The following is a 20873-nucleotide window of genomic DNA, read 5'->3' on the forward strand; positions in this document are numbered from 1 at the left end:
ATTCTATAAAACTTTCGACCTTTTGGGTATGATTAATTGGGCTTTCATATAATTTAAGGCCTAATTCAGGCCCATAATAGTATCCGCGGTGAGGATTCTGATTAGTACAAAATTTTAGTCAAAGCTTAAAGACATAAAAGAGGATTAAACTGTTATTATTGAGCAATATAATGTATTCTCACAATAGTGGACCCTTTTGGTGTCTTTCTCACCTCAGTGACCTTTTTCATGTCTTAAATTGGATGCAATTACTATATAACTCTTGCATGTCTTAATTGAGTTTTACACTACTACCTTTGAATAATAGCTACCATGGATGATAATAATGGAGAAGCAAAGAGAATGGAAGAAGGTTTGAATGGCTCTATTGTTATTGATCATGATGAAAAGGACAAAACGGTCATTTCTCATGAGAAAGATCAAGGAACAATGAAACAGAAAACAAAGAGAATCGCAACACTTGATGCATTTAGAGGTTTCACTATCGTGGTCAGTCTTAATTATTGATAAAGTATATATTAAAATAAATATATATTTTAACAATTATAAATATATGTGCATGTATACATACAAATAGTTGTTTATTTAAAGTTTAATTTTTCTGTTAGTTATTATATTTTTATCAAATTTTTAATTAGATTTTTATATTTGTATAAAATTTTGTAATTAAATTTTTGTCGTGATAAAAACGTTGAAATTAATGAAATATTTCGTTAAACCGTATAGAATATTCAGTCAAGTGTTAAGTATATTCATTTTGTTTATTAAGGTACCGTTTGTTTTGAGATACTAAGATAGAGACCAGAAGACTAAGACTCAGTATTATGTTTGTTGGTTCAAAGATTGGTACTAAAATTTTTGTCTCTGTCCCCAAAATTTCAGTATTTCAGTACCTTCAAAAAGTAGGGACACAAGAGACTAAAATTTTTAAAAATAGAGACTGAAATTTTAATATCATTTTATACCTAAAATACCATCATTTCAATTAATTAAGTCTAATTTTACCCTTTATGCAAATTAAATTAGAGTTTCATTCTTATTTTAATTTCTTTCACTCACTTTGCACCAAATAAAATATTAAGATTTATTTCAATCTCTGTTTTTTAGTCTCTGTTTCTCAGTCTTAATCTTTCCATCTCTGTCTCTCTATCAAACGCTACCTAATATAGAGGTGGCAAGCGGGGAAGCCCGCCCCGCCCCGCTCCGCCCCGCCAGAAGCCCGCCCCGCCCTGCCTAGTGAGGCGGTCATAGAATCCTAGCTCGCCCCGCCTAACTGCGGGCTGGCGGGCTAAGCCCGCCAAAAGCTCCTCTTTTTTTTTTTTACTATTAACTACTAAGTAATATATATAATTTCACAACCATATTAATAAATATATAATTTCTAATGGCATAAAAAATTATATTTTTTATATTCACAAACATTAAAGTCTTTGTAATTATAAATATCTAATAAATATAATTATAAACCAAATTTTCATTCAAAATATAAGTATAAATATTCTCTCCAAAGCAAAATAAATATAATCCAAAACATAATTATAAATATTGTCTCCAAAATAATATAAATATAATTCAAAACACTCAATTTTTATCTTCATACTCTTGTAAGTTAGGTTGGGGGAAGTTAGGTATTGGCAAAAAAATTACAAAAATACCCCCTTACTAATAAAAACCTTAGCCTAGCGGAAAAGTCCGCCCCACCCCGCCAAAGCCCGCCAAAACCCGCGGTTTAAGCGGTGCGGGTTAGGCGGGCTTTTGCTATTTAGCGGTCCCGATTTTTCAGCCCAGCCCGCCTTTTTTAGCGGGTTATGCGGGCCGGCCCGGCGAATTTAGGCCCGTTTGCCATCCCCAACCTAATAGAATATTCTATTAATTCAATATTTTTATCATGGTAAAAATTTAATTAATTACAAAATTTAATATGATATAAAATTTAATAAAAAAATAAAAATTTAATTAAAAATTCAGTAAAATTATAAGCAACCTTTATTTAATTTGTATTATGAACTTATATTAGGTGTATAATTGTATGTAAAGGTGATGATATTGGTTGATGATGCTGGTGGGGCCTATCCAGAAATTGATCACTCTCCTTGGAATGGATGCACATTGGCTGATTTTGTTATGCCTTTCTTTCTTTTCATTGTTGGAGTTGCCATAGCTCTTGCATTCAAGGTAATTAAAATGTTACATCCGCTATCATCATATTATACTAGTCAAAATTAATTATATTATGTTATAATTAGTGTTGATTCAATAATAATGCAGAGAGTCCCTAAGGTTAAATATGCTGTGAAGAAGATATTCATTAGAACATTGAAACTTCTCTTCTGGGGTATACTTTTGCAAGGTATAATTAACCATAATAATTCTCTTCTTAACTTTACCTCATCAGATGCATATACACATTAATATGTTATTATTAGAAGACTAATAAAGTTTTAACCTCAGGTGGATACTCTCATGCCCCTGATGATCTTTCATATGGGGTTGACATGAAATTTATTAGATGGTGTGGCATTCTTCAGGTTCGAGTCATCCTCAAACTAATTAAATTATTATAATATAAATTTAATTTCTAAATATCAATATTAAAAAGAAATTTTTTGTCCTTAATGTTTGTGATTTTTTTAAAAATACCCTTAACGTTTAATTTTATTCAATTTTATTCTTAACATTTTCAATTTATTAAATTTTATCTTTTATTTTTGTCAAAACTATCCCTAAAAATTCTGAATTTTGTCCTCAGTATTTTACATAGAATTGACGTCTATGAGTAATTTTGACGCAAATAAAAAATGTTAAGAATAAAATTGAATGAAATTAAATGTTAGGAGTATTTTTAAAGAAAATTCCAAACGCTAGGGACAAAAAACATATTTTATCCTAATTTTTATTTAAATTATATTGTCTGATTGTTAGATGTTAATGCAAAAAAGTTTTACATCGAAATTGAACTCATGATAAAATCGTTGTTAATTTATATTTATATTCTTGAATAACAATTATGAGAATTTTAAATTGTATACTATATATTGTGTGTGTGCATGCAGAGAATAGGTCTTGTATACTGTGTTGTTGCTCTAATAGAGACATTTACCTCCAATATTAGAACAACCACCCTAAATCCTGGACATCTATCCATTTTTACTGCCTATAGATGGCAATGGTGAGAGGGGCAAATCCAATTCTACTGAAATTAAATGGTTGAGATTGTGATGTGATTGTAAAAATTCTTTGACTAATTATTAATTAATTAACACTACATGTTGCATAGGTTTGGAGGATTTGTTGCATTTGTGATTTACATGGTCACAACATTCAGCCTCTATGTTCCAAATTGGAGTTTTGTGGACTATAATGAGGAAAACCCAAAGAGATATACAGTAAGTTTATGCACCTCTTCATGATTTCAAATGTTGTCAAATAAATTGTTAATTTAACTCTAACTTGATCGACAAGTTAGTTTAGTTATCTATTTAAATAAATACTAAGAGTTCAAATCATGCATATTTATATATACAGTAATTCATTAAAAAAATTACTTAAATAAAGATATTTAAAACGTTTTTTTAAAAATATTTTTTAACAATTAAAATTTAACATATATAATCGATTAAACCGTGCTATTTCTGTCATAATTAAATCGAACAAACTAATTTAATCAAAAAATTGATTAACTAAATTTTAAATCGATCTAAATTAATAATTTTTTTATAAAAAATAATTATATAATAAACATATTTTAGCCATTTTTTTATAATAGAGATATTATAGTTATTTTTTATAAAAAAAAATATTAATTTAGATCAGCTCAAAATTTAGTTCAAAATTTTTTATAATTAAATTTTAATTACCAAAAAATATCTTTAAAAAAAACATTTTAAACGTTTTTATTTAAGTTGCTCCCGTATATTAATTAACGATAGTCAACATAAAAACCTTTAAATAAAGATTAAATTTGGAATGAATAAATTTTTAATCTGTTGGTGACTAATCATTATAATTAAATTGTTGTAATTATTACTACAAGGTAATATGTGGCATGAGAGGAGACTTAGGAGCAGCATGCAATGCAGTTGGCTATGTGGATAGACAAGTTTGGGGGATTAACCATCTTTACTCTCAACCTGTTTGGTCACGCTTGAAGGCATCTTATTATGTCATATCATTGATTAATTAAGTTTAAACTAGCTATTTTTATGCTTTTCATTAATTATAATTATTTCTTCATTTTAATAATTAACAGGCATGCACATTAAGTTCTCCAAGTGAGGGGCATTTTCGTATAGATGCTCCAACTTGGTGTCGTGCTCCCTTTGAACCTGAGGGCCTGTTGAGGTTTGTCTTTACTATTTTTTTTCCTTTTTTTTTTGGGAAAATGTAAAATAAATAGAAAGTTTATTAGAAGAAATTAACTATTTTATATTTCATTTTTTTTGTTCATTTTAATTAGTTCCATATCAGCTATCCTGTCTGGCACCATTGGCATCCACTATGGTCATGTCTTGATTCACTTCAAGGTTATTTACTACTTTATCCCTATAATATTATATTATATTATATAGAAAGACTAAGTTGTTGTAATTAATTTATAAAACATTATTATTTTATCATCAGAGGCATTCAGAGAGGTTAAAGCAATGGGTCTCAATGGGGTTTGTGTTACTAATCCTTGGCATCATCCTTCATTTAACACATGGTAAGCTACTGATAGAAGTAACTGCCATTAACTGATTCTGGTAATTCAGTTAATTCGGTTACATGCCTAAAACAGAATTGCTTTCTTCTATGCTAATAAGTAGTTGATCTGCAAATTAGCTTCATTGAGACATTAACTGTAAATTGTAAAACATGGAATAAATTAAAAATTTAATTATTCTATTACTTCTTATAATTTTACTAAATTTATAATTAAATATTTATATATATTTTTTTAATTGGATCTCTATATTGTTTTCAATTTTGCAATTAAACCCTTCTTAATATAAAAAATATTAGAGTTAATTGAATATTTCTTTTTAAATTAAAGGCATTCATAATTAAGAACCTAATTAAATATTTAACTACATAATTTTGGGACGAAATATTCAATTAATTTAATATTTTTTATATGAAAAAAACATAATTGTAAAATTAAAAGCATTTTAAAGACCCAATGAAAAAATATAAAAATCTAATTATAAATTTGATAAAATTATGGAGACTAACAGAATAATTAAACTCTATTATCTGTATGAAAAATTAATCTGCATGGAAAATTCAAAATTGAAATGCAGCTATCCCAATCAACAAGCAACTATACAGCTTCAGCTATGTTTGTTTCACAGCTGGGGCAGCAGGAATTGTATTCTCTGCACTCTACATACTGGTAAGTAATTAAGTCAACAATAACATAATAATATTATTTATTTATTTATTTATTAAGTAGCTAGAAGAATACAATATTTCAACAACTACCTAATTAATTATTTATCTTTCTTGTCTAACAATAATATTATATTGTTAATGGAAAAATCAGATTGATGTTTGGGGATTTAGAACGCCATTCTTGTTCTTGGAATGGATAGGAATGAATGCAATGCTTGTGTTTGTTATGGCTGCTCAGAGCATCTTCCCAGGCTTTGTTAATGGATGGTATTATAAGGATCAAGATAACACACTAGACTAGTAATAATCTACCTTACCCTTTTTATTATTTATTTAATTTATTCTTTTCAATTTTTCAATTATATCTCATAGATTATATATTAGTGTTGGTTATGTGTAAATCTATATAATTTCACTTAATTTTTAATTAAAAAAAATTAATCTAGTCTTGGCATATTTGAATAAACTTTTGCATAATAATAAAGCCCTTAAACACAGTTTAGCATTATTATGTAAGTTTTGCTTAAATTGAATGAACTTTTACATTTAACTAACCTTACAAAATTAGATATATATGTATTGAATTATAGGAGCTTTACTTTTTCTTTTTATTTCTTTTGTAATATTTTGGTTATTCCAAGGATTTGATTACAAAATTCAATTCAATATAAGGATCTAATAATACAAATTTTCAAAATATAAAAATGTAATTGAAAAAATTATTTTGATTAAAAAATAATTATAGAAACTCGCAGTATAATTAAACCTATATAAATATAATATATGCTTTAATTTTCATATTTTTTATCCAACTATAATATTCTTTGTCTCACTTTTAATCTTGATCTCAAGTAGCTAGCTAGAAGCATAATATATAACAATTTTTTTGGGATGATATGAACCAGGTAAATTGGATCCAAGAGCATGTGTTTAACAATGTTTGGCACTCAGAGAGATTGGGTACTCTATTATATGTCATCTTTGCTGAAATCACTTTCTGGGGTATGGTTGCTGGCATCTTCCACAAATTAGGAATATATTGGAAACTCTAGGCTAATTTAGTTAGAAATTAAATCAATTAATCATGTTAATTAATATATGGCGGAGACTCACATGTAATTATTTTTATATAAAGTTTATAATTAAGAATCATTAGATAATTTGACAGATTTGATTAAATTATCATTTAACAATTTTTAATTGTCAACTTTACATAAAAACTGTACGCAAATTTTACTTTAATATATAGTAATATTTTTTTTAATTGTCCTATTCATTTTCTCTAGCTCAATTCATAAATGATGTTAAGATATTTGAATTTGGATCCTTTAAATTTTAAATTTGTATTTTAGAGGGTAAAATACAAATAAATGGTGAGAGATCACATTTTATTCTCTAAAGTGAAATTCAAACTTTAGAGAATTTAAATTCAAGATATTTCTCATAAGTTATTTAATACATGTGTGTAATTAAAATTAAGCAAATATTTTAATTAAATAGAATACACATGTCTATTAAGAGAAATATCATACTACTTCAAGGAACCCCACAATAATATTATAACATCATCCATAGAAATCAATGAACAAACTAAAGCAAATGTTTTTGGATGGAAAGAGCCCCTATCACTAAAGTTTTGAGTCCAATTCATCAAATTATTTCAATAGCATTAAGATTGGTGTGGGGTATAAGACTACAACGTTGTGCAATAAAATCATGAAAAATGTATCCTAAGAAAATATCTAAGAAGAAATTAATTGATTAAGATTCATTGTCCATATATTAAAGACAAACTCATGAACTATTATAAAGAAGTAAAGGCAAGATATTTGTGTATCAATTATATATTTCTACTACTTTACAATATATTACATTCCATTATTTTCCTTTATTTGATCCTCTTAATTGCTATGGCCTTATCATTTTTCTTATATATACATATAAGTTAGAATTACAAATGTGTAACTTGACAAATATGATAAATTAAAAGAGATAACACCTAATAAACTATATATAGGATAAAAATTAAGGAGCTTGTTATATGTATATGTACAATTGTACACTAGACTATGAACAAAATCATGGATCTATCACTCCCAACCCATCAGCATTTTCCAAACTCCTTCTTCAATCTTATTCCTCGGAAGAGATAACCCTTCTCCTCCTTCATCAAGTAAGATTCTGTATACCTCCCATTCCCGGTCTCCGATCACATGTCTTCCGATTTCAGCCTGTCGCAATAACAAATAAAACATGTCAAATTATTTAACGATTTTTAGTATGTCGTATGTCATATGTTTGGACTAAATTATTCATTTTTTTAAATTCTAACAATAAGAAAAAGATGACTACTCATCAAACTAAGACGTGAATACCAAACTTGTTATATATGTTTAGCAGTTTAATAAAATATGTCAAATTATTTAACGATTTTTAACTATTATCTTTCTATAAATTCTAAAGACATCTTTACGTGAGTAATTAGAATATGAATAGTTACCGAAAAAATGCAAATTTGAAGCATGTTGAGAGCAAGAGTAATGTCGTAGAAAACGAGAGGACGTCCCTTGCCGGACAACTCGACAGGATTGGCAACGAGAAGTTCCGTGTCGGGTCCCCGGCTATGGACGCCTACTCTGACCGGATGGAGTAGCTCCGTCCTAAGCCGGGACGACAAAGAATGCTGCTTCTTTGGATCTACAATCTTCTTCCCATCTCCTTTTGTGATGATGAACAAATCAATGTCACATTTTCCTCTCTCTTTAACATAGAATCTACCATAACAAATCTGAATGTTGTAGTCCTTAAGAGTTCTCATGATATCATAGATAAGACCTTTGTGATCTTGGCACATGATTTGGACAAGGGTATGAGCAGGACTAAGAGTATTGTCCATAGTGATAGTCACTTCATCCGACCGTATTAGCGTTCTGTTTCCAATCGTTTTTTCATCGGTGATTGTCGCCGGAAGAAACGATGATGCTGGCGAGCAAACATCCGCCGCCGGCCCTACCAATTCAATGTCTATATCAATGATGGCATCCTTCAATGCCCCTCTTAAATATTCTTTGGTATCTTCCTTTCTCTTTTCGGTATGCATAAGTTCTCTGCAAAATGAAAATAAATTCGAGTTTAATTTTGATACACTGACTGACGGTATCTAATTAGATCCATTTTTTTAGACTTAAAAATTAAAACCTTGTATCTGTGATGAAAAAGAGATCCATGACTTTGCCATCAGGTGTAGTAGATACCTTCACTTTCTTTATGACAAGCTCTAGTTCACATAGAGCCTCTGTAACATCTGTCACCATTCAAACAAAAACCATTTACTTTGTTAGTTCTCTCTATCAAATTCAAACCCTATGATCTGTTCCATATATTAGTCCTCCAAAGCCTAAAACATTGGGAATAAAGTAATTTAGTGAAAGGAGTAACATCTAAAACTAAAACCAAAGGTATATCAGAAACCTCAAAGTCTTGATTCTTGACTCGAAAAGATTTACCAAACCAATCCTAAATATTACTAAATAGATTGATGTTGAAAAGAACAAGACATAAAACACATGTAAATATGGTTATGGAGAATACCATGTAAAAGGCCTTTGCGATCATAGCAACTAAACTTGAGAAGAAAGACATGAGGAGGCTTAGGTGGATGGAAATCAGAAGAGTAATAAGAGATTCCAGAAGCTGAGGAACAAGAAGGGCATGCCCCAATTAGCCTCTTCTTCAACAAACTCCATCTTGTATTCTCTTTCCCAACCACCCACAATACTATGTAACACCATTTCCCATCTGTTGACACATCTAATAATTCATTCAAAAAGAGTCAACATTAAAGCAAAACAAAACATACCCATGTCTCAAATCCAAACAAAAGACTAAGAAATCAGAGAAAGATTAGATTTTGAAATTACCTCCTCTTACAATGCTAAGACCAAAGAAGAGTATGATTCGACACAGATCAGAACCAAGACCAGTTTTGTCAGGACAGTTCACTGTTATCACTGTTGGATCTCCTTCTTTCTCTGCCTCCCTGAATATCACTACATCATCATGCAATATTCCCATAATCTTCTTCTTAGGATTATATATAATTCACTGTTCTTGTTGTTGTTGTTGTTGTTGTTGTTGAAGCATATGAGAAGGAAAAAGAGAAGTTTCTGTTTAATTAAGTGATAATGATGATGGCTTCTTATTCAATGGTTGTTATTGGTGGTAGTATCTTGTTGAATTCTATATAAGATTCAACAATTAATAATCAATAATTTTATATGAGAGAGTAATGTGGAGAATGAAGAAGCAGAGAGTTTAACTGCTTCTGAGGGAGGGACAAATGTTTTTAAGGTTGTAGACTTTCTATGTGGTTGTAAATATTATTATATTCTAATATATTACTATTTATAGTATTGTTTTTTAATAAAAGAATTTTGTTGCTTCAAGCAATATATCTCAAAAACAAATGGAAATTAAATAAGAGATTAATTTAATTTTTTATTTTTATGCATTATTTGTATAAAATTTATGCTGATATTTAATCATATTAATTATATTATATAAACAAAATAATTCATTTAAACAGAAATAATTTTTACTCATGTGATTAGAATATAATGTGAAAAATATTCAACTTTTTTATGTTAATAATATAGAAATTAATAAACTCTTAAAACTTCTTTTTTAAAAGTATTCTACGTAATAGGAAAAATAATTACATCAAAGTCTTAAATTTCTAACGTGGAAATCGTTTAGATAATAATAATAATAATAATAATAATAATAATAATAATAATAATAATAATAATAATGAAAAAGATAAAGTTAAATTTTTATATGAATTATTTATCTTTCTCTAGTAAATGGCATGAACAGTTAAGTTAACTGATAAATACTTGCTTTACTTTTTGTCAAAACAATTAATGATAATGATTTCCTCATTAATATTTACTATATCCTGATTCTAACAATAATGTTTAACAAATTAAAATAGAATTCTGAAGTGTTCAGTAACAATAGATTTCATAATATCCTAGTATATAGTTTTAAATTACTTCTTAAAATATTACTAATTTTTCAAAAATAAAAATCTTTCATGTTTGTTAATTTAAAATCAATCACATATAACCAAAAGAAACGACGCTAACACAATTCAAATTGTGTAGACATCCCATTCGTTTAAGCAATAGTGTCATTATTGAAACCCGGAAAAGAAAAAAAGCAGATTTAATAATGATTCATTTCTTGATAATGATAATGGACACGTATTAATCTATCTATCTACTACCTTTAATTTTCATCACATGCATGTGCATATTTTTCTTTGGAATAAAATAAAATAAAATGAACTTAAAAACACACAACAAAACAAAACAAACCTTCCTTCTGTCTCATGGGAACACAACCAAAACAAAGTTGCTAATAATACCAACGAAGAACCTAAATTATGTATATAATTTTGTTCCGGCCCAGCTCAACAGGTCATGGACCCGAGTTCGGATATCCGGCCGACTCGGCAGGCGATGGCAACCTACCGAATCCGAGTTAAGGGGTGACCCGAGCGTCACTTTTTTTTCTGTGTGAATCTGGATAGCTGGCAGAAGTTTTTAGAGAGGCGAGTCTGGCCATTAAGAATCCACTTTCAGTACACAGTATAAAAGGGAGATACCTACTTTTTTCTAGAGATATGTTACCTACCCTAACTCTAATAGTTGCCTTTTGTACGAACACTGATTTGAGCGTTGGAATTCTTGCGGGTGGCCCCATCACATTCATAACTCGTCAGGCCGGAGAAGTGGAGCCCCTCAACATCCATGTCGCCCCCACCTTCTTCACCTTCAAACCGACCCGTTCGATAAATAAAAAACCAAATAAATTTTATTTTTATTTTTTGGTATTTGGCATAATTTCCATTATAATTTTATTTGTAATTCATATTACTATTAAAAAAAAAATACCTTTTGATTTCCTAGTGATATTGTAATATAGGTGTGTAAGATTATCACTTGATGATATAGATAAATTTAAATTTAATTAAAAGATAGTGTAAATATAGTTACTTTTGAAGTCTGAATATAATTATATCAATAGTATACTTTAACTAATGAAATAATATGATAGTATAGATTCAGATAATCAACTAATGCAAATAGAGTATCTTCTATATCAAATGTTCATCTTGAATCAAATGAGAACTTGGAGTCAATTAAGAGGATATGTATGTAGAGTTCTTAGTCATTAGCACACACAAAAATGAGATTACTTTTATTTTGTGCATTATTATTATTATTAATATTAATATTATCAAGTTTCATATACACCAAAAATTAGTTATTTATATAAAATATATATTAAAATATAAATAAAATATTTATTAAAAATTAATTAAACATTACATATATATGTATACATAAATGATGACTGATTTAATAGTTTATTTTTTATTTACATATAATATTTTGTATTATTATATATAACCAAAGTAATTGACTTTGTTAGTTGTGAATAATATTTTATAGACAAATTATTAAAGTGCTAAGACGACATGCCTTCTAACCTTTAACTTCTTTTTTTTCCAATAATATAATTTAGGTGAATATACACTCGTAAAAGGGAGAAAAATTGCTACAAAGTTAGATAGACAAGCAAAATGGAAATATACGAGTGTATCTCTAAATCTTCTAATTTGCTTTATTATCTAATATTTAAAATTTAATTTGGACATATCGACTAATAAGTAATTTAACATCTTCTTTAATTAAGAAAATATATAAACACCAAATAATTAGAAAATGACGTCATCCAACAGACCATCCTTGCGTCACTTCTCTCCAAAGCTCTGGTTCTTGGATAGAGACAACTTTTAATGTTTAGAGGAAATTTTAGATTAGAAGACAATAATGAATATTGAAAAATAAAAAAGTTTTTTTTTCTACATTTAATAAATTGTACTATAAAATTGTATGAGCTATCATCTTCTTCACGTGGGAAGAATTAAAATTATATTAGAACCACAAAATTCATTTTGTATGGTTGATAATACACTCATACTTCCACTTTCTTCCCCACCCACTTAAGAATTAAGAAGAAATTTCAATGGAATCAATATAAGTGTTAATAAATGCTCATAACTTTGGATTTTCATATGATAAAAATGCAAGTTTAAGGGTTTTTTTTTCTTTTCTACTATGACAATTCTTTTTATCAATAATTTATAAATGAAAAAGTATGACGAGCCAATAGAGGTTTATAGAGTATTAGAAATATAACCATTAATGTTATCTTTTTCTATTAGCTGAAATTTTTGGGATGAGTGGTATCATGACATAGTATTAGAACCTTATATTTTTTTATCAAAGATAGGAGACTCGAACCCGCAACCTCTTAATTGAGTATGGGGAGACTATGCCATTTAAAGTACTCGGATAGTCATTCTAAATAGTATGAGGGATGTTCATTTTGTAACTCAACAATCCATTATACACATTGTACAAATAATTCATTGTCTCCCTAGCGGATCTTAAATAAATACCTCTGTAAATACTTATCAAGTTTTAATCGGCTAATTTTTTTGGTTATGGAAGAGGGACAGGTGTTAATGCCGGATTATGGAATGTGGGGGTGCTACACCGAATTGTGGGAAGGAAGAAATCGGACCTTCCGAGTTCTTTGTTTTGAAAATTTTGTAAGCAAATCGGAGGGTCCGTTTTGCTAGTATACAAAATTCACATGGGAGAAAACGAACTGTGCAATATGTCTTCATCAAAACGGAAAGTCCGTTTTCTTTGTTGATTTTTTTTATTTTTATTTCGTTATATTAGTCGTTGGATCCGATTTCTGCTTAAGAGGAATTTTTTTTTAAATTTACAGGAAATCAGAAGGCCCGAGTTCTTATCAACAGCTCGCAGGGTCTGATTACTGTGTTCCTGACACCACAGCCTGGTAAAACTTCCCTCCTCTCCATATCTGCGTCCTACACTAAGGATGGCTCCATAATAAAATTAATTTCTGGTTTTAATCTCAAAGCTTATAGAAATGTTCGAATTAATATTTACTCCATGCATCTATTTATCCTCCTATTGGTGCTGTTACATATGATAATAACAGCAATGGTAAGAATAATATATATATTGATAGGTAACATATGGTGTAGAATTTAAAGTGAATTTAATAATGAAATAATAGGATCTTAGGCCGATTTGGTTTGTCGTAACTTACAACCACAGAATGCAAGTGGACAATGGCTCATTTACTCGTGACCAAACTGGCAACCGGCGGCGCCAGTACTGAATACTTTAATTGATTATTTAATTACTATAATTTTTAAAAGTATGATTATTTATGTATGTTTTCGTATTATTTTAAATTTTTAACAAAATAATTTTATGACATAATATCAAAATTTTTATGATCAAAAGTGCTTAATTCAATTTATATTGATTTTAAAATAAAAAGAAAAAAAATACCTATAAATTTACACAAAATTTAAAATAAAACTTTGCATAAAAAATATATTAAAGATACAACAATTTATGTATTTTTTTTCTAGCAACTTAAGCTTGTAACAAAAATAGTTTTATGACAAATCTTAAAAGGATTTTTTTCGGATATAAAATAAAATAATTAATTATTTTTTCGAAAAAAAAATAAAATAAAAAATGACAAATCTTAAAATAAAATAAGTTTTATGACAAATCTTAAAATGACGTATAGATAGCAAAGCTTTGAAGATATTTCAAAATAAAAAAATATATATATATTTTATATCCTTGTGGAAAAAAATATGTTTTATAGAAAAAAAAAATGGTTATGTTTCCATAAGAAAACGCCTTTTACACTTTCTAAAGTGTGAACCAAACAGATATGTAATTATTTACCTCTGCACTACTAAAAATTTTGGTATGTAATTATGTATGACCAACATCAAATAATTTTGAAATTAAAGGCCTTTCATCAATTTTCTTCTTCATATATAGACTCCACTACCATGGCTTGGTGGGTTAGTGACTTGTATGTTTGATCCAAATACTCCTACTCCTCCTTTTTTGCTTCTGTCACCAACTACCTTAACATGAATCCTTCAAGTCAATAGTGCATTTAATTGACTTTGAAATACACAGAAGCAAGATTTATCATCTTGTTAATGTTGGGTATATGAAAATGGTAAGATGACAAAATCTTATATTAGTGTAGTGGTTTCAAAGCATGATTAGATCGCTTTCTTTAGAGAGATATTTGTCCCCACACTTAGTTGCTATATGGTATGATGACAATACTCTCTCAGGATACAATGAAACCTAAGAATTTCTTAATTAGCAATAGTAAGAAATTCTCAACTCTCTTGAACAAAGAAAATCTCTTAATAGTAGTGTAAATTGTACGCTTAGTACTTCATTTCTGAAATAGTGGACAAGAACTTATTTATACATATTGCACGTAGCAATTATGATTAGTTACGTATACAAATGGTTGTGTTATTTCTATTGCCAATAAATATAATATTTTGAACATATACAACTCTTAAAGAGTTGTGTCCCTTTAACCAATAGACACAATGTTTTGAACATACACAATCTTTAAAAGGTTGTGTCCCTTCAACCAAATGATACAAAACGGTTAGTAACCATTTATTAATATTAATAATAATAATATTAATAATATTAATTAATCAAATTTGTAAATACCCTTCGGTTCGGTTAAGAATAGGTTAAGAGACATGAATATATGGACTTAATTGTCACAATACCATTAATCTTATTGAATATATATTTTTGTAACTTATCTAATAAATTATATAGCAGCCATTTATTTTATTATTTTTGTATAATCTCATTCCTTGGTAGCCAAGTAAACAAACCAAATCCAAAGACCAAAAAAATTAACTTTATTTGATTATTGTATATTGGTTGCAAAGGATTCATTAGAATATTCCACCCCATGAGAAAAAAAACTCCTACTTGTTATGAAATGTACACGAACTTTAGAATATTCTGTAAATTAGTTAATTATAGGATAGTTATTTAAATGGGTGTAAGTGATTCTTCTACATAGTCTTATAGAAACACCATGAAATGATGTCATGACTTTAAATTAATTAATCACAAGTAGGGGAGCGTTGGAGCCACAAATGCTTTGAATTGAAGTCATTTTCCAGAAACTTGGCTTTACTTTTGATCTTTACAGATGGACAAGGAGGAGAGGGATGATTTTTCATTTTTCTATAAACGATGTGGTCATGATGATGACCTTAAATTCAAGTAACGTTAAGAAGGGTCCCATGAAATCACTTCCATAGATTCTCATGATATTTGTTGGGGTGGGGAGTTCCTACACATGCTTTATTCTTTTAACATTTCTTGGGCAGTTTTTGGACAGATTCTCTTTTTGGGACAGTTTAATTTATTGCACTGAAGTGCATAGGTATTGGTTTAGGCCAGAAAATGGGCAATTTTTTTGGGTTGAGATAACTTGTTAGGCTTAGATACTCTTGTCCCTTGAGGGTGTAAATTTTGAGTCCAAATAGAAGCCTTTTAGAGTGAAAATGTTCAAAAATTAAAAAATATTTATACTCTGTTTCTCAACAATCAACATCCTCATACACATATGACCCAATTAAAAAAAAAAGATTAATATTAAGAGATAGCTCTCTCCCCGTTTTAATACAAAAAAAAAGAAATACTTCTCCTAACCAATTTGGATTAGTTTAGTGATTAATTCATTAGCCTGCTTAAATAAGTATCGAGAGTCTGAATCCTGTTTTGTGCCAACTTTCCAACTAGCTTTATGGTTACGGTCTTGTGCTCTTAATTATGCCTGCAACAAAGGAATCTCGCGTTATGATGGATTAATTCTTGCCCTATTAGACTAGGAGATACCATGGGAGAAAAAAAAGAGATAATTCTCCTAATACCATTCTCCTAATTAGTGATTTAAATATGTAATTAAGGAGTTCCTATCGGCTATCGCTAGCTTCTAACTTTGTCAATAATTTCTGCCTCTGCCTTGGTTTGTAGGACAGACAAAGCAAGCTGAAAGCAAAAGTAACATGCTGCTGAGTGAGTAATGGATACAGTAACTCCTAAAAATAGAAGAGAGTGGTGCAGAAATCTAGAAATCACTTGTATTATCAATATTTCCCTTCCACTTAAAAAGTAGATCTGGGAAACATGATTTGTTTTACATCCATATGATAATAAGTTCCACACATTAGTTCAGCTGCTTAGCAAGCTAAGATCTTGTTGGTACTTCAACAAAACAAGAAGTAGAATCTAGAATGTTGTCAGATTTGAGCTACGACTATTCTTAAGCATTTTTTTTGGGGGGGGGGGGGATAGAACTCCCAAGACATATACAAATGTAAACTATAAAACAAGTTTACAATTACTACCAGCATGAACTTGAGATAGTTTATCTCGCTTTGATTTGGCACGTTTGAAACCTGTGTGGCAAACATATGGAAGAAAACAAGTGAGACTACAAAAGGATGGCAATCAATAAAGAATTCATAAACACTGTAGGAGCAAAAAGACCTCAGCATCCAAATCTTCATCAGAATTTGTAGTTAGATCCACATGCTGCATCTGCTCATCCCTATGTATAATTGCATGCAAGGGAACAAAAGGGCTTAAATAAAATGTAAAAGCCAGTTAACTTCCCACAATCCTAGTTGGCAATGAGCATCCATATACTAACCCAAAGAGCTGATTCGATGTTCCAGATGGAACAACATGCTGGGATGTCAATGAGCTCCCATTATGTGCCATGGAATTATTGTCTTCAAGTGGAAGGATACCTAGGGGCATATCAACAGCAGCTTCTGCTCCAATATTCACTTTATTTTCCTGGGAATCATACCCATCTGAAATAGCAGAGATGTGATATAAGAATCAAACAAGAATACTCACATGTTGTCCAAATTCAACAAAAGAATATTGTTCATAAAATTTGTACTGAAGATAGAAATGATTCTTCAAATTAATTGGTCCAATATAAACTAACACTGATGACCAAGATATAACCTACATATTAGAATTACCTTCAACTGGATCTAAATCTCCATTCTGAATAAAATTTGCTACCTTCTCCTCCAAAGACAAGTTGGCCAAAGAGTCTACATTTATGGAACAGCTCCCAGCAGAATGAGCTGAATCACCTTGGTTCTCAACAGATAGGTTTTCCATAGTGGAAACTTCAAAGAATGAGGGAACATCTTCAGCAGTATTGTTATTGCTGTCATCTAAAGCTTCTAATTCACACGTGTACTCTTCAGTGTCAACAGTCTCGGAATCATTAAATGAACTACTGTAATGGTTTTCCATGGAAAGAACTGGGGAGGGTAAGTTTATGTCTCCAACTGTTTTTCCCACTAAACTATGCTCACTCTCCGAATTTTCAGAATACTCTGACCCAAATGGTTGTTCACCAGAAATTTCTAAAGGCATAATGGAACTTTGATTACTGAAGTTAGCAGAAAGCCTTCCCTTGAACTACTGAAATCATTATCTGCAACAGCCACTTCAGTGTAGTAGAAATAACCCTACTCTACAGGGTCGACCACTTCAATGTGATCTGTCAGCTCACTTATGCCACTATCCAACATTGGATTTGCAGGGGATTCTACAGGGGTGGAAGTACATTCATCTAAACTTTTAGTCGAATCAATGTCCAAACTACCAGAATTATTCCGGAAATAAACTTCAGTTGATGGCGCTACATCAACAATCAAATTGTCCACATTCCCATTCTGACCTTTAAATTGTATTATATTTATATTGATAGTCATCAGTTATGATTAAGGAAAGAGTCAATTCAATTCACAAAGAAGAAATGTAATTGACCTGTCAAAAGACCTCGGCAATACTAAATGAGGGATTAAAAAAACATATAAACCGATAATACCCGATGTTTAAAGGACAACTCAACAAACTGTTTTGTAAAAAGAAAAACAAAATAAACCTTAAGATTTTATCAATGTCAGAAATGTACTACTTCCAAAATAAACCTTGATCTAAAAAAACCAATAAAGACTGAATCCACTATGCTTGGAACAGAATCCCACAGCCTAATTCATTCTCCTGATAAGCTCATTGATGTAGTTCTCCCTGTTTCCGGCATCTCCTCCTTCAACATAGTGGTTCCTCTTCTTCTTCAAGCCACCCAATGGAGCCTTGAGCTTAAATGGCCAAAGGAAGTTGTTTGCTTCCTTGAAATGGGGTCCAACTGTTATGATCTCATGGATAAGATCTTCAATGCAGATGATTCCATGTTGGCCCAGTGCCTGATGCGTCATCCAAGGAAAACAGTGAGTAGATAGAATGTATTTGAATTGTATACTCTAATGCTAAAAATAATATTACAGACCTTCTCAATGATTGAGTTGTCGGTCAGGGCAATTCTCTGCTTGTTCAACTTACCAAAGCCCCTCTTGTAAATAAGCTCTTTTACACTTTTCAGATTTGGGTATCTACAAAAGGAGAGGAATTGTTACGTTTAGACCAAAAAATAAGGGATTCATCACATTCAAAAAGGTATGACAGCACAAGTCTACATACCCATAGGTCACATATGGCTCAACCCTGTGAAGCATGTTCACTGTGGCCTTGTTGACTTTTAAGAACACACCATTGAAGATCTGTTGCAAAAAAGAAAACAGAGGCAAGGGGGTTAAACATTAGTATGGGTACTTTACAGTGTAAATAGCAAGATTTCAAACAGAGAGTATTACAAACAAGTACCAAAAACATTACATATTTTCTTAATTGACTAACTTGTCAAACTTCCATGACACTGTATAGCCTCAAGACTTTTTGGGCAAATGCAATGAAAACACAACATAAAGCCAAAGAACAAAAACATTAACACTCCTTGGGGAACAAAACAAGTGACAGAGAGAGGATCAAGAATATGAGAGCAGATGTGTCGACTCCCCTTTTTTTGTGACTCAACAACAAACAAAAATCTGTCTGTTCTAACATAAATTGAATAGTGTTTAATAAACCTATAACAGGGACTTTAATTCAAGTTGAAGCACCTCAATAATCATCACATTAGACATGGTTATAAAACAACAGTCATGAACTGTACTACTAACACCAAGTAAACCATAATAACGCCCACACCAGAAATAACACAATAAGCTCAACATTCAATGATTAAAGCAGTACCTGTCTCAACCTCAACAACTGCAAGATCTTTCTTGACTTGGGATCCATGGCATTGATACTGAAAACACACAGCTCGAACAAGTAAGAATACCCAGATTACAGAATTGGTTAAAACTTGGGACACAGTATAAATAGCATAAATATGGAGTAACAAAGGAAACAACACATACCCACGGATGCGGATGATAAACAGGAGCTTAGCCTCTGGATCAACATAGAATCCACCTTTCAGCTTTGCTTCCCGCTTCAATTGGATCAGCTCCTTTTCCTGTAATGTAAAAGCGGGTCAATGTGGCGGAGAAAAATGCAAAACGCAATAAAGGAAACAGAAACAAACATTAAAACAGAGAAAAAGGGAAATAGATTAAGGTGAAATGCAACCTGCTCCTGGTATTCCTTTGCATATTGCTTTGCCCTGCTGTAAATGAGCTTTCGGCTCTCTGCTCTCTTCTTCTTTGCAGCATTAAGCTCCTCCTTTTTCTTCAAGGCCCATTCCTCCTCCCTCTTCTGCTTTTTAAGCACAGACTCGGGAATAATTGCTTTCACCTCCTCACCCATTTCTGCCATTCATTCAGAATAAAAATCTCAGTTATAATTAAAATCCAACAAAGAATTCATTAGTTTCATTTATTAAACTGACAAAAAAGAAAACTACATGCTCTCTTAAACAATAAAAAATAGGTCCTTCCAATGTTTTTTAACAATGAAAATCCATTTACATCAAATTCATACTAAGAACAGAGAACTTCCAATGTTTTTTTAAAAATGATAATCCAATTTTCCACACAACATGCTTAATACAAGCTAATCAGATCACGAGATACAATAGGAATAACACAGATGAGTCAAAAGAGTGACAGAAAAGAAATGAAGCCGAAACAAGAAATGAAAATCAACAAACAATAGATCTGGAAATCGCAGAAGATTGAAGGAAACACGGAGAGCGAAGTGAATAGACATTAACGTAGAGAATTGAGAGGAGACGAACCTGCTGAAAGTGGAATGCGAAGTCGCTCTGAGAGAGATTAGGGTTTTTGTGTGCTGCACTGAGATCAGAGGCTGTGAGGAAGGAGCTAGGGTTTTTGTAGTGCTCCCTTCAGCTTAGCCTACTCTTTCGTTTTTTTTTTTTTTTGGTATAATACTCTTTCGTTTATTTACCGTTCAGGGTCCAACACTATTTTAATCTTTTTGGGCTTTAGCGTTTTGGATAAAGCCCAATATTGAGGAGAAAATATTAAAATCAGTGGCCCAATGTTGATATTTTATAATAACTAAAAACAATAAAAATAAAAAACTTTCTCTGAGTGCTTGAAAGTTAGATCCTGAGTGTTGCTACTTGCT

General features: G+C 30.4%; 4 protein-coding genes across 6 annotated transcripts; 1 reads left to right on the forward strand and 3 right to left on the reverse strand.

The window, feature by feature from the left end:
- The first annotated feature begins 320 nt into the window (after positions 1–320).
- LOC130963664 (uncharacterized) lies at positions 321–6422 on the forward strand. The gene is made up of 13 exons (XM_057889765.1): positions 321–489; positions 2038–2175; positions 2269–2350; positions 2452–2528; positions 3054–3169; positions 3278–3386; positions 4034–4150; positions 4250–4341; positions 4457–4523; positions 4621–4702; positions 5280–5371; positions 5522–5664; positions 6275–6422. The coding sequence occupies exons 1-13, from the start codon at positions 343–345 to the stop codon at positions 6420–6422; spliced, it is 1410 nt and encodes a 469-aa protein (XP_057745748.1). The 5' UTR covers positions 321–342.
- Positions 6423–7279: 857 nt separating this feature from the next.
- On the reverse strand, positions 7280–9728 carry LOC130960250 (ACT domain-containing protein ACR10-like). 2 transcript variants are annotated; one of them, XM_057885608.1, is made up of 5 exons: positions 9291–9728; positions 8962–9168; positions 8569–8674; positions 7871–8477; positions 7280–7601 (listed from the first exon to the last, which is right to left on the reverse strand). In XM_057885608.1, the coding sequence occupies exons 1-5, from the start codon at positions 9442–9444 to the stop codon at positions 7461–7463; spliced, it is 1215 nt and encodes a 404-aa protein (XP_057741591.1). In that variant the 5' UTR covers positions 9445–9728; the 3' UTR covers positions 7280–7460. The 2 variants fall into 2 exon arrangements, with proteins under 2 accessions (XP_057741591.1, XP_057741590.1); XM_057885607.1 differs by having other exon boundaries at positions 8962–9180.
- Positions 9729–16532: 6804 nt separating this feature from the next.
- On the reverse strand, positions 16533–18151 carry LOC130963648 (uncharacterized). Its single transcript, XM_057889752.1, has 5 exons — positions 17950–18151; positions 17405–17800; positions 17062–17227; positions 16899–16959; positions 16533–16807 (listed from the first exon to the last, which is right to left on the reverse strand). The coding sequence occupies exons 1-5, from the start codon at positions 18149–18151 to the stop codon at positions 16649–16651; spliced, it is 984 nt and encodes a 327-aa protein (XP_057745735.1). The 3' UTR covers positions 16533–16648.
- Positions 18152–18295: 144 nt separating this feature from the next.
- On the reverse strand, positions 18296–20576 carry LOC130961809 (60S ribosomal protein L7-4). 2 transcript variants are annotated; one of them, XM_057887826.1, is made up of 7 exons: positions 20521–20576; positions 19914–20092; positions 19703–19800; positions 19533–19590; positions 18921–19000; positions 18730–18832; positions 18296–18646 (listed from the first exon to the last, which is right to left on the reverse strand). In XM_057887826.1, the coding sequence occupies exons 2-7, from the start codon at positions 20088–20090 to the stop codon at positions 18431–18433; spliced, it is 732 nt and encodes a 243-aa protein (XP_057743809.1). In that variant the 5' UTR covers positions 20091–20092; positions 20521–20576; the 3' UTR covers positions 18296–18430. The 2 variants fall into 2 exon arrangements, with proteins under 2 accessions (XP_057743809.1, XP_057743808.1); XM_057887825.1 differs by lacking the exon at positions 20521–20576 and having other exon boundaries at positions 19914–20099.
- Between the last annotated feature and the right edge of the window lie 297 nt (positions 20577–20873).

Source organism: Arachis stenosperma, chromosome 2, assembly GCF_014773155.1.
Source record: "Arachis stenosperma cultivar V10309 chromosome 2, arast.V10309.gnm1.PFL2, whole genome shotgun sequence".
NCBI classification, from domain to species: domain Eukaryota; kingdom Viridiplantae; phylum Streptophyta; class Magnoliopsida; order Fabales; family Fabaceae; genus Arachis; species Arachis stenosperma.

What these genes read in the sequence shown, in the direction of transcription:
- LOC130963664 (XM_057889765.1), top strand. Translation starts at nt 343, where the DNA reads ATGGAAGAAGGTTTGAATGGCTCTATTGTTATTGATCATGATGAAAAG. An exon ending in CCATAGCTCTTGCATTCAAG is followed by an intron (nt 2,176 to 2,268) that starts GTAATTAAAATG and finishes ATAATAATGCAG; the next exon opens with AGAGTCCCTAAGGTTAAATA. An exon ending in GAACCTGAGGGCCTGTTGAG is followed by an intron (nt 4,342 to 4,456) that starts GTTTGTCTTTAC and finishes CATTTTAATTAG; the next exon opens with TTCCATATCAGCTATCCTGT.
- LOC130960250 (XM_057885607.1), bottom strand. Translation starts at nt 9,444, where the DNA reads ATGGGAATATTGCATGATGATGTAGTGATATTCAGGGAGGCAGAGAAA. An exon ending in TCTTAGCATTGTAAGAGGAG is followed by an intron (nt 9,181 to 9,290) that starts GTAATTTCAAAA and finishes ATGAATTATTAG; the next exon opens with ATGTGTCAACAGATGGGAAA. An exon ending in TTCAAATTTGCATTTTTTCG is followed by an intron (nt 7,602 to 7,870) that starts GTAACTATTCAT and finishes TTATTGCGACAG; the next exon opens with GCTGAAATCGGAAGACATGT.
- LOC130963648 (XM_057889752.1), bottom strand. Translation starts at nt 18,151, where the DNA reads ATGACTATCAATATAAATATAATACAATTTAAAGGTCAGAATGGGAAT. An exon ending in AGATTTAGATCCAGTTGAAG is followed by an intron (nt 17,228 to 17,404) that starts GTAATTCTAATA and finishes CTGCTATTTCAG; the next exon opens with ATGGGTATGATTCCCAGGAA. An exon ending in ATGAAGATTTGGATGCTGAG is followed by an intron (nt 16,808 to 16,898) that starts GTCTTTTTGCTC and finishes TTTGCCACACAG; the next exon opens with GTTTCAAACGTGCCAAATCA.
- LOC130961809 (XM_057887825.1), bottom strand. Translation starts at nt 20,099, where the DNA reads ATGGCAGAAATGGGTGAGGAGGTGAAAGCAATTATTCCCGAGTCTGTG. An exon ending in CAAAGGAATACCAGGAGCAG is followed by an intron (nt 19,801 to 19,913) that starts GTTGCATTTCAC and finishes TTTACATTACAG; the next exon opens with GAAAAGGAGCTGATCCAATT. An exon ending in GAGCCATATGTGACCTATGG is followed by an intron (nt 18,833 to 18,920) that starts GTATGTAGACTT and finishes CTCCTTTTGTAG; the next exon opens with ATACCCAAATCTGAAAAGTG.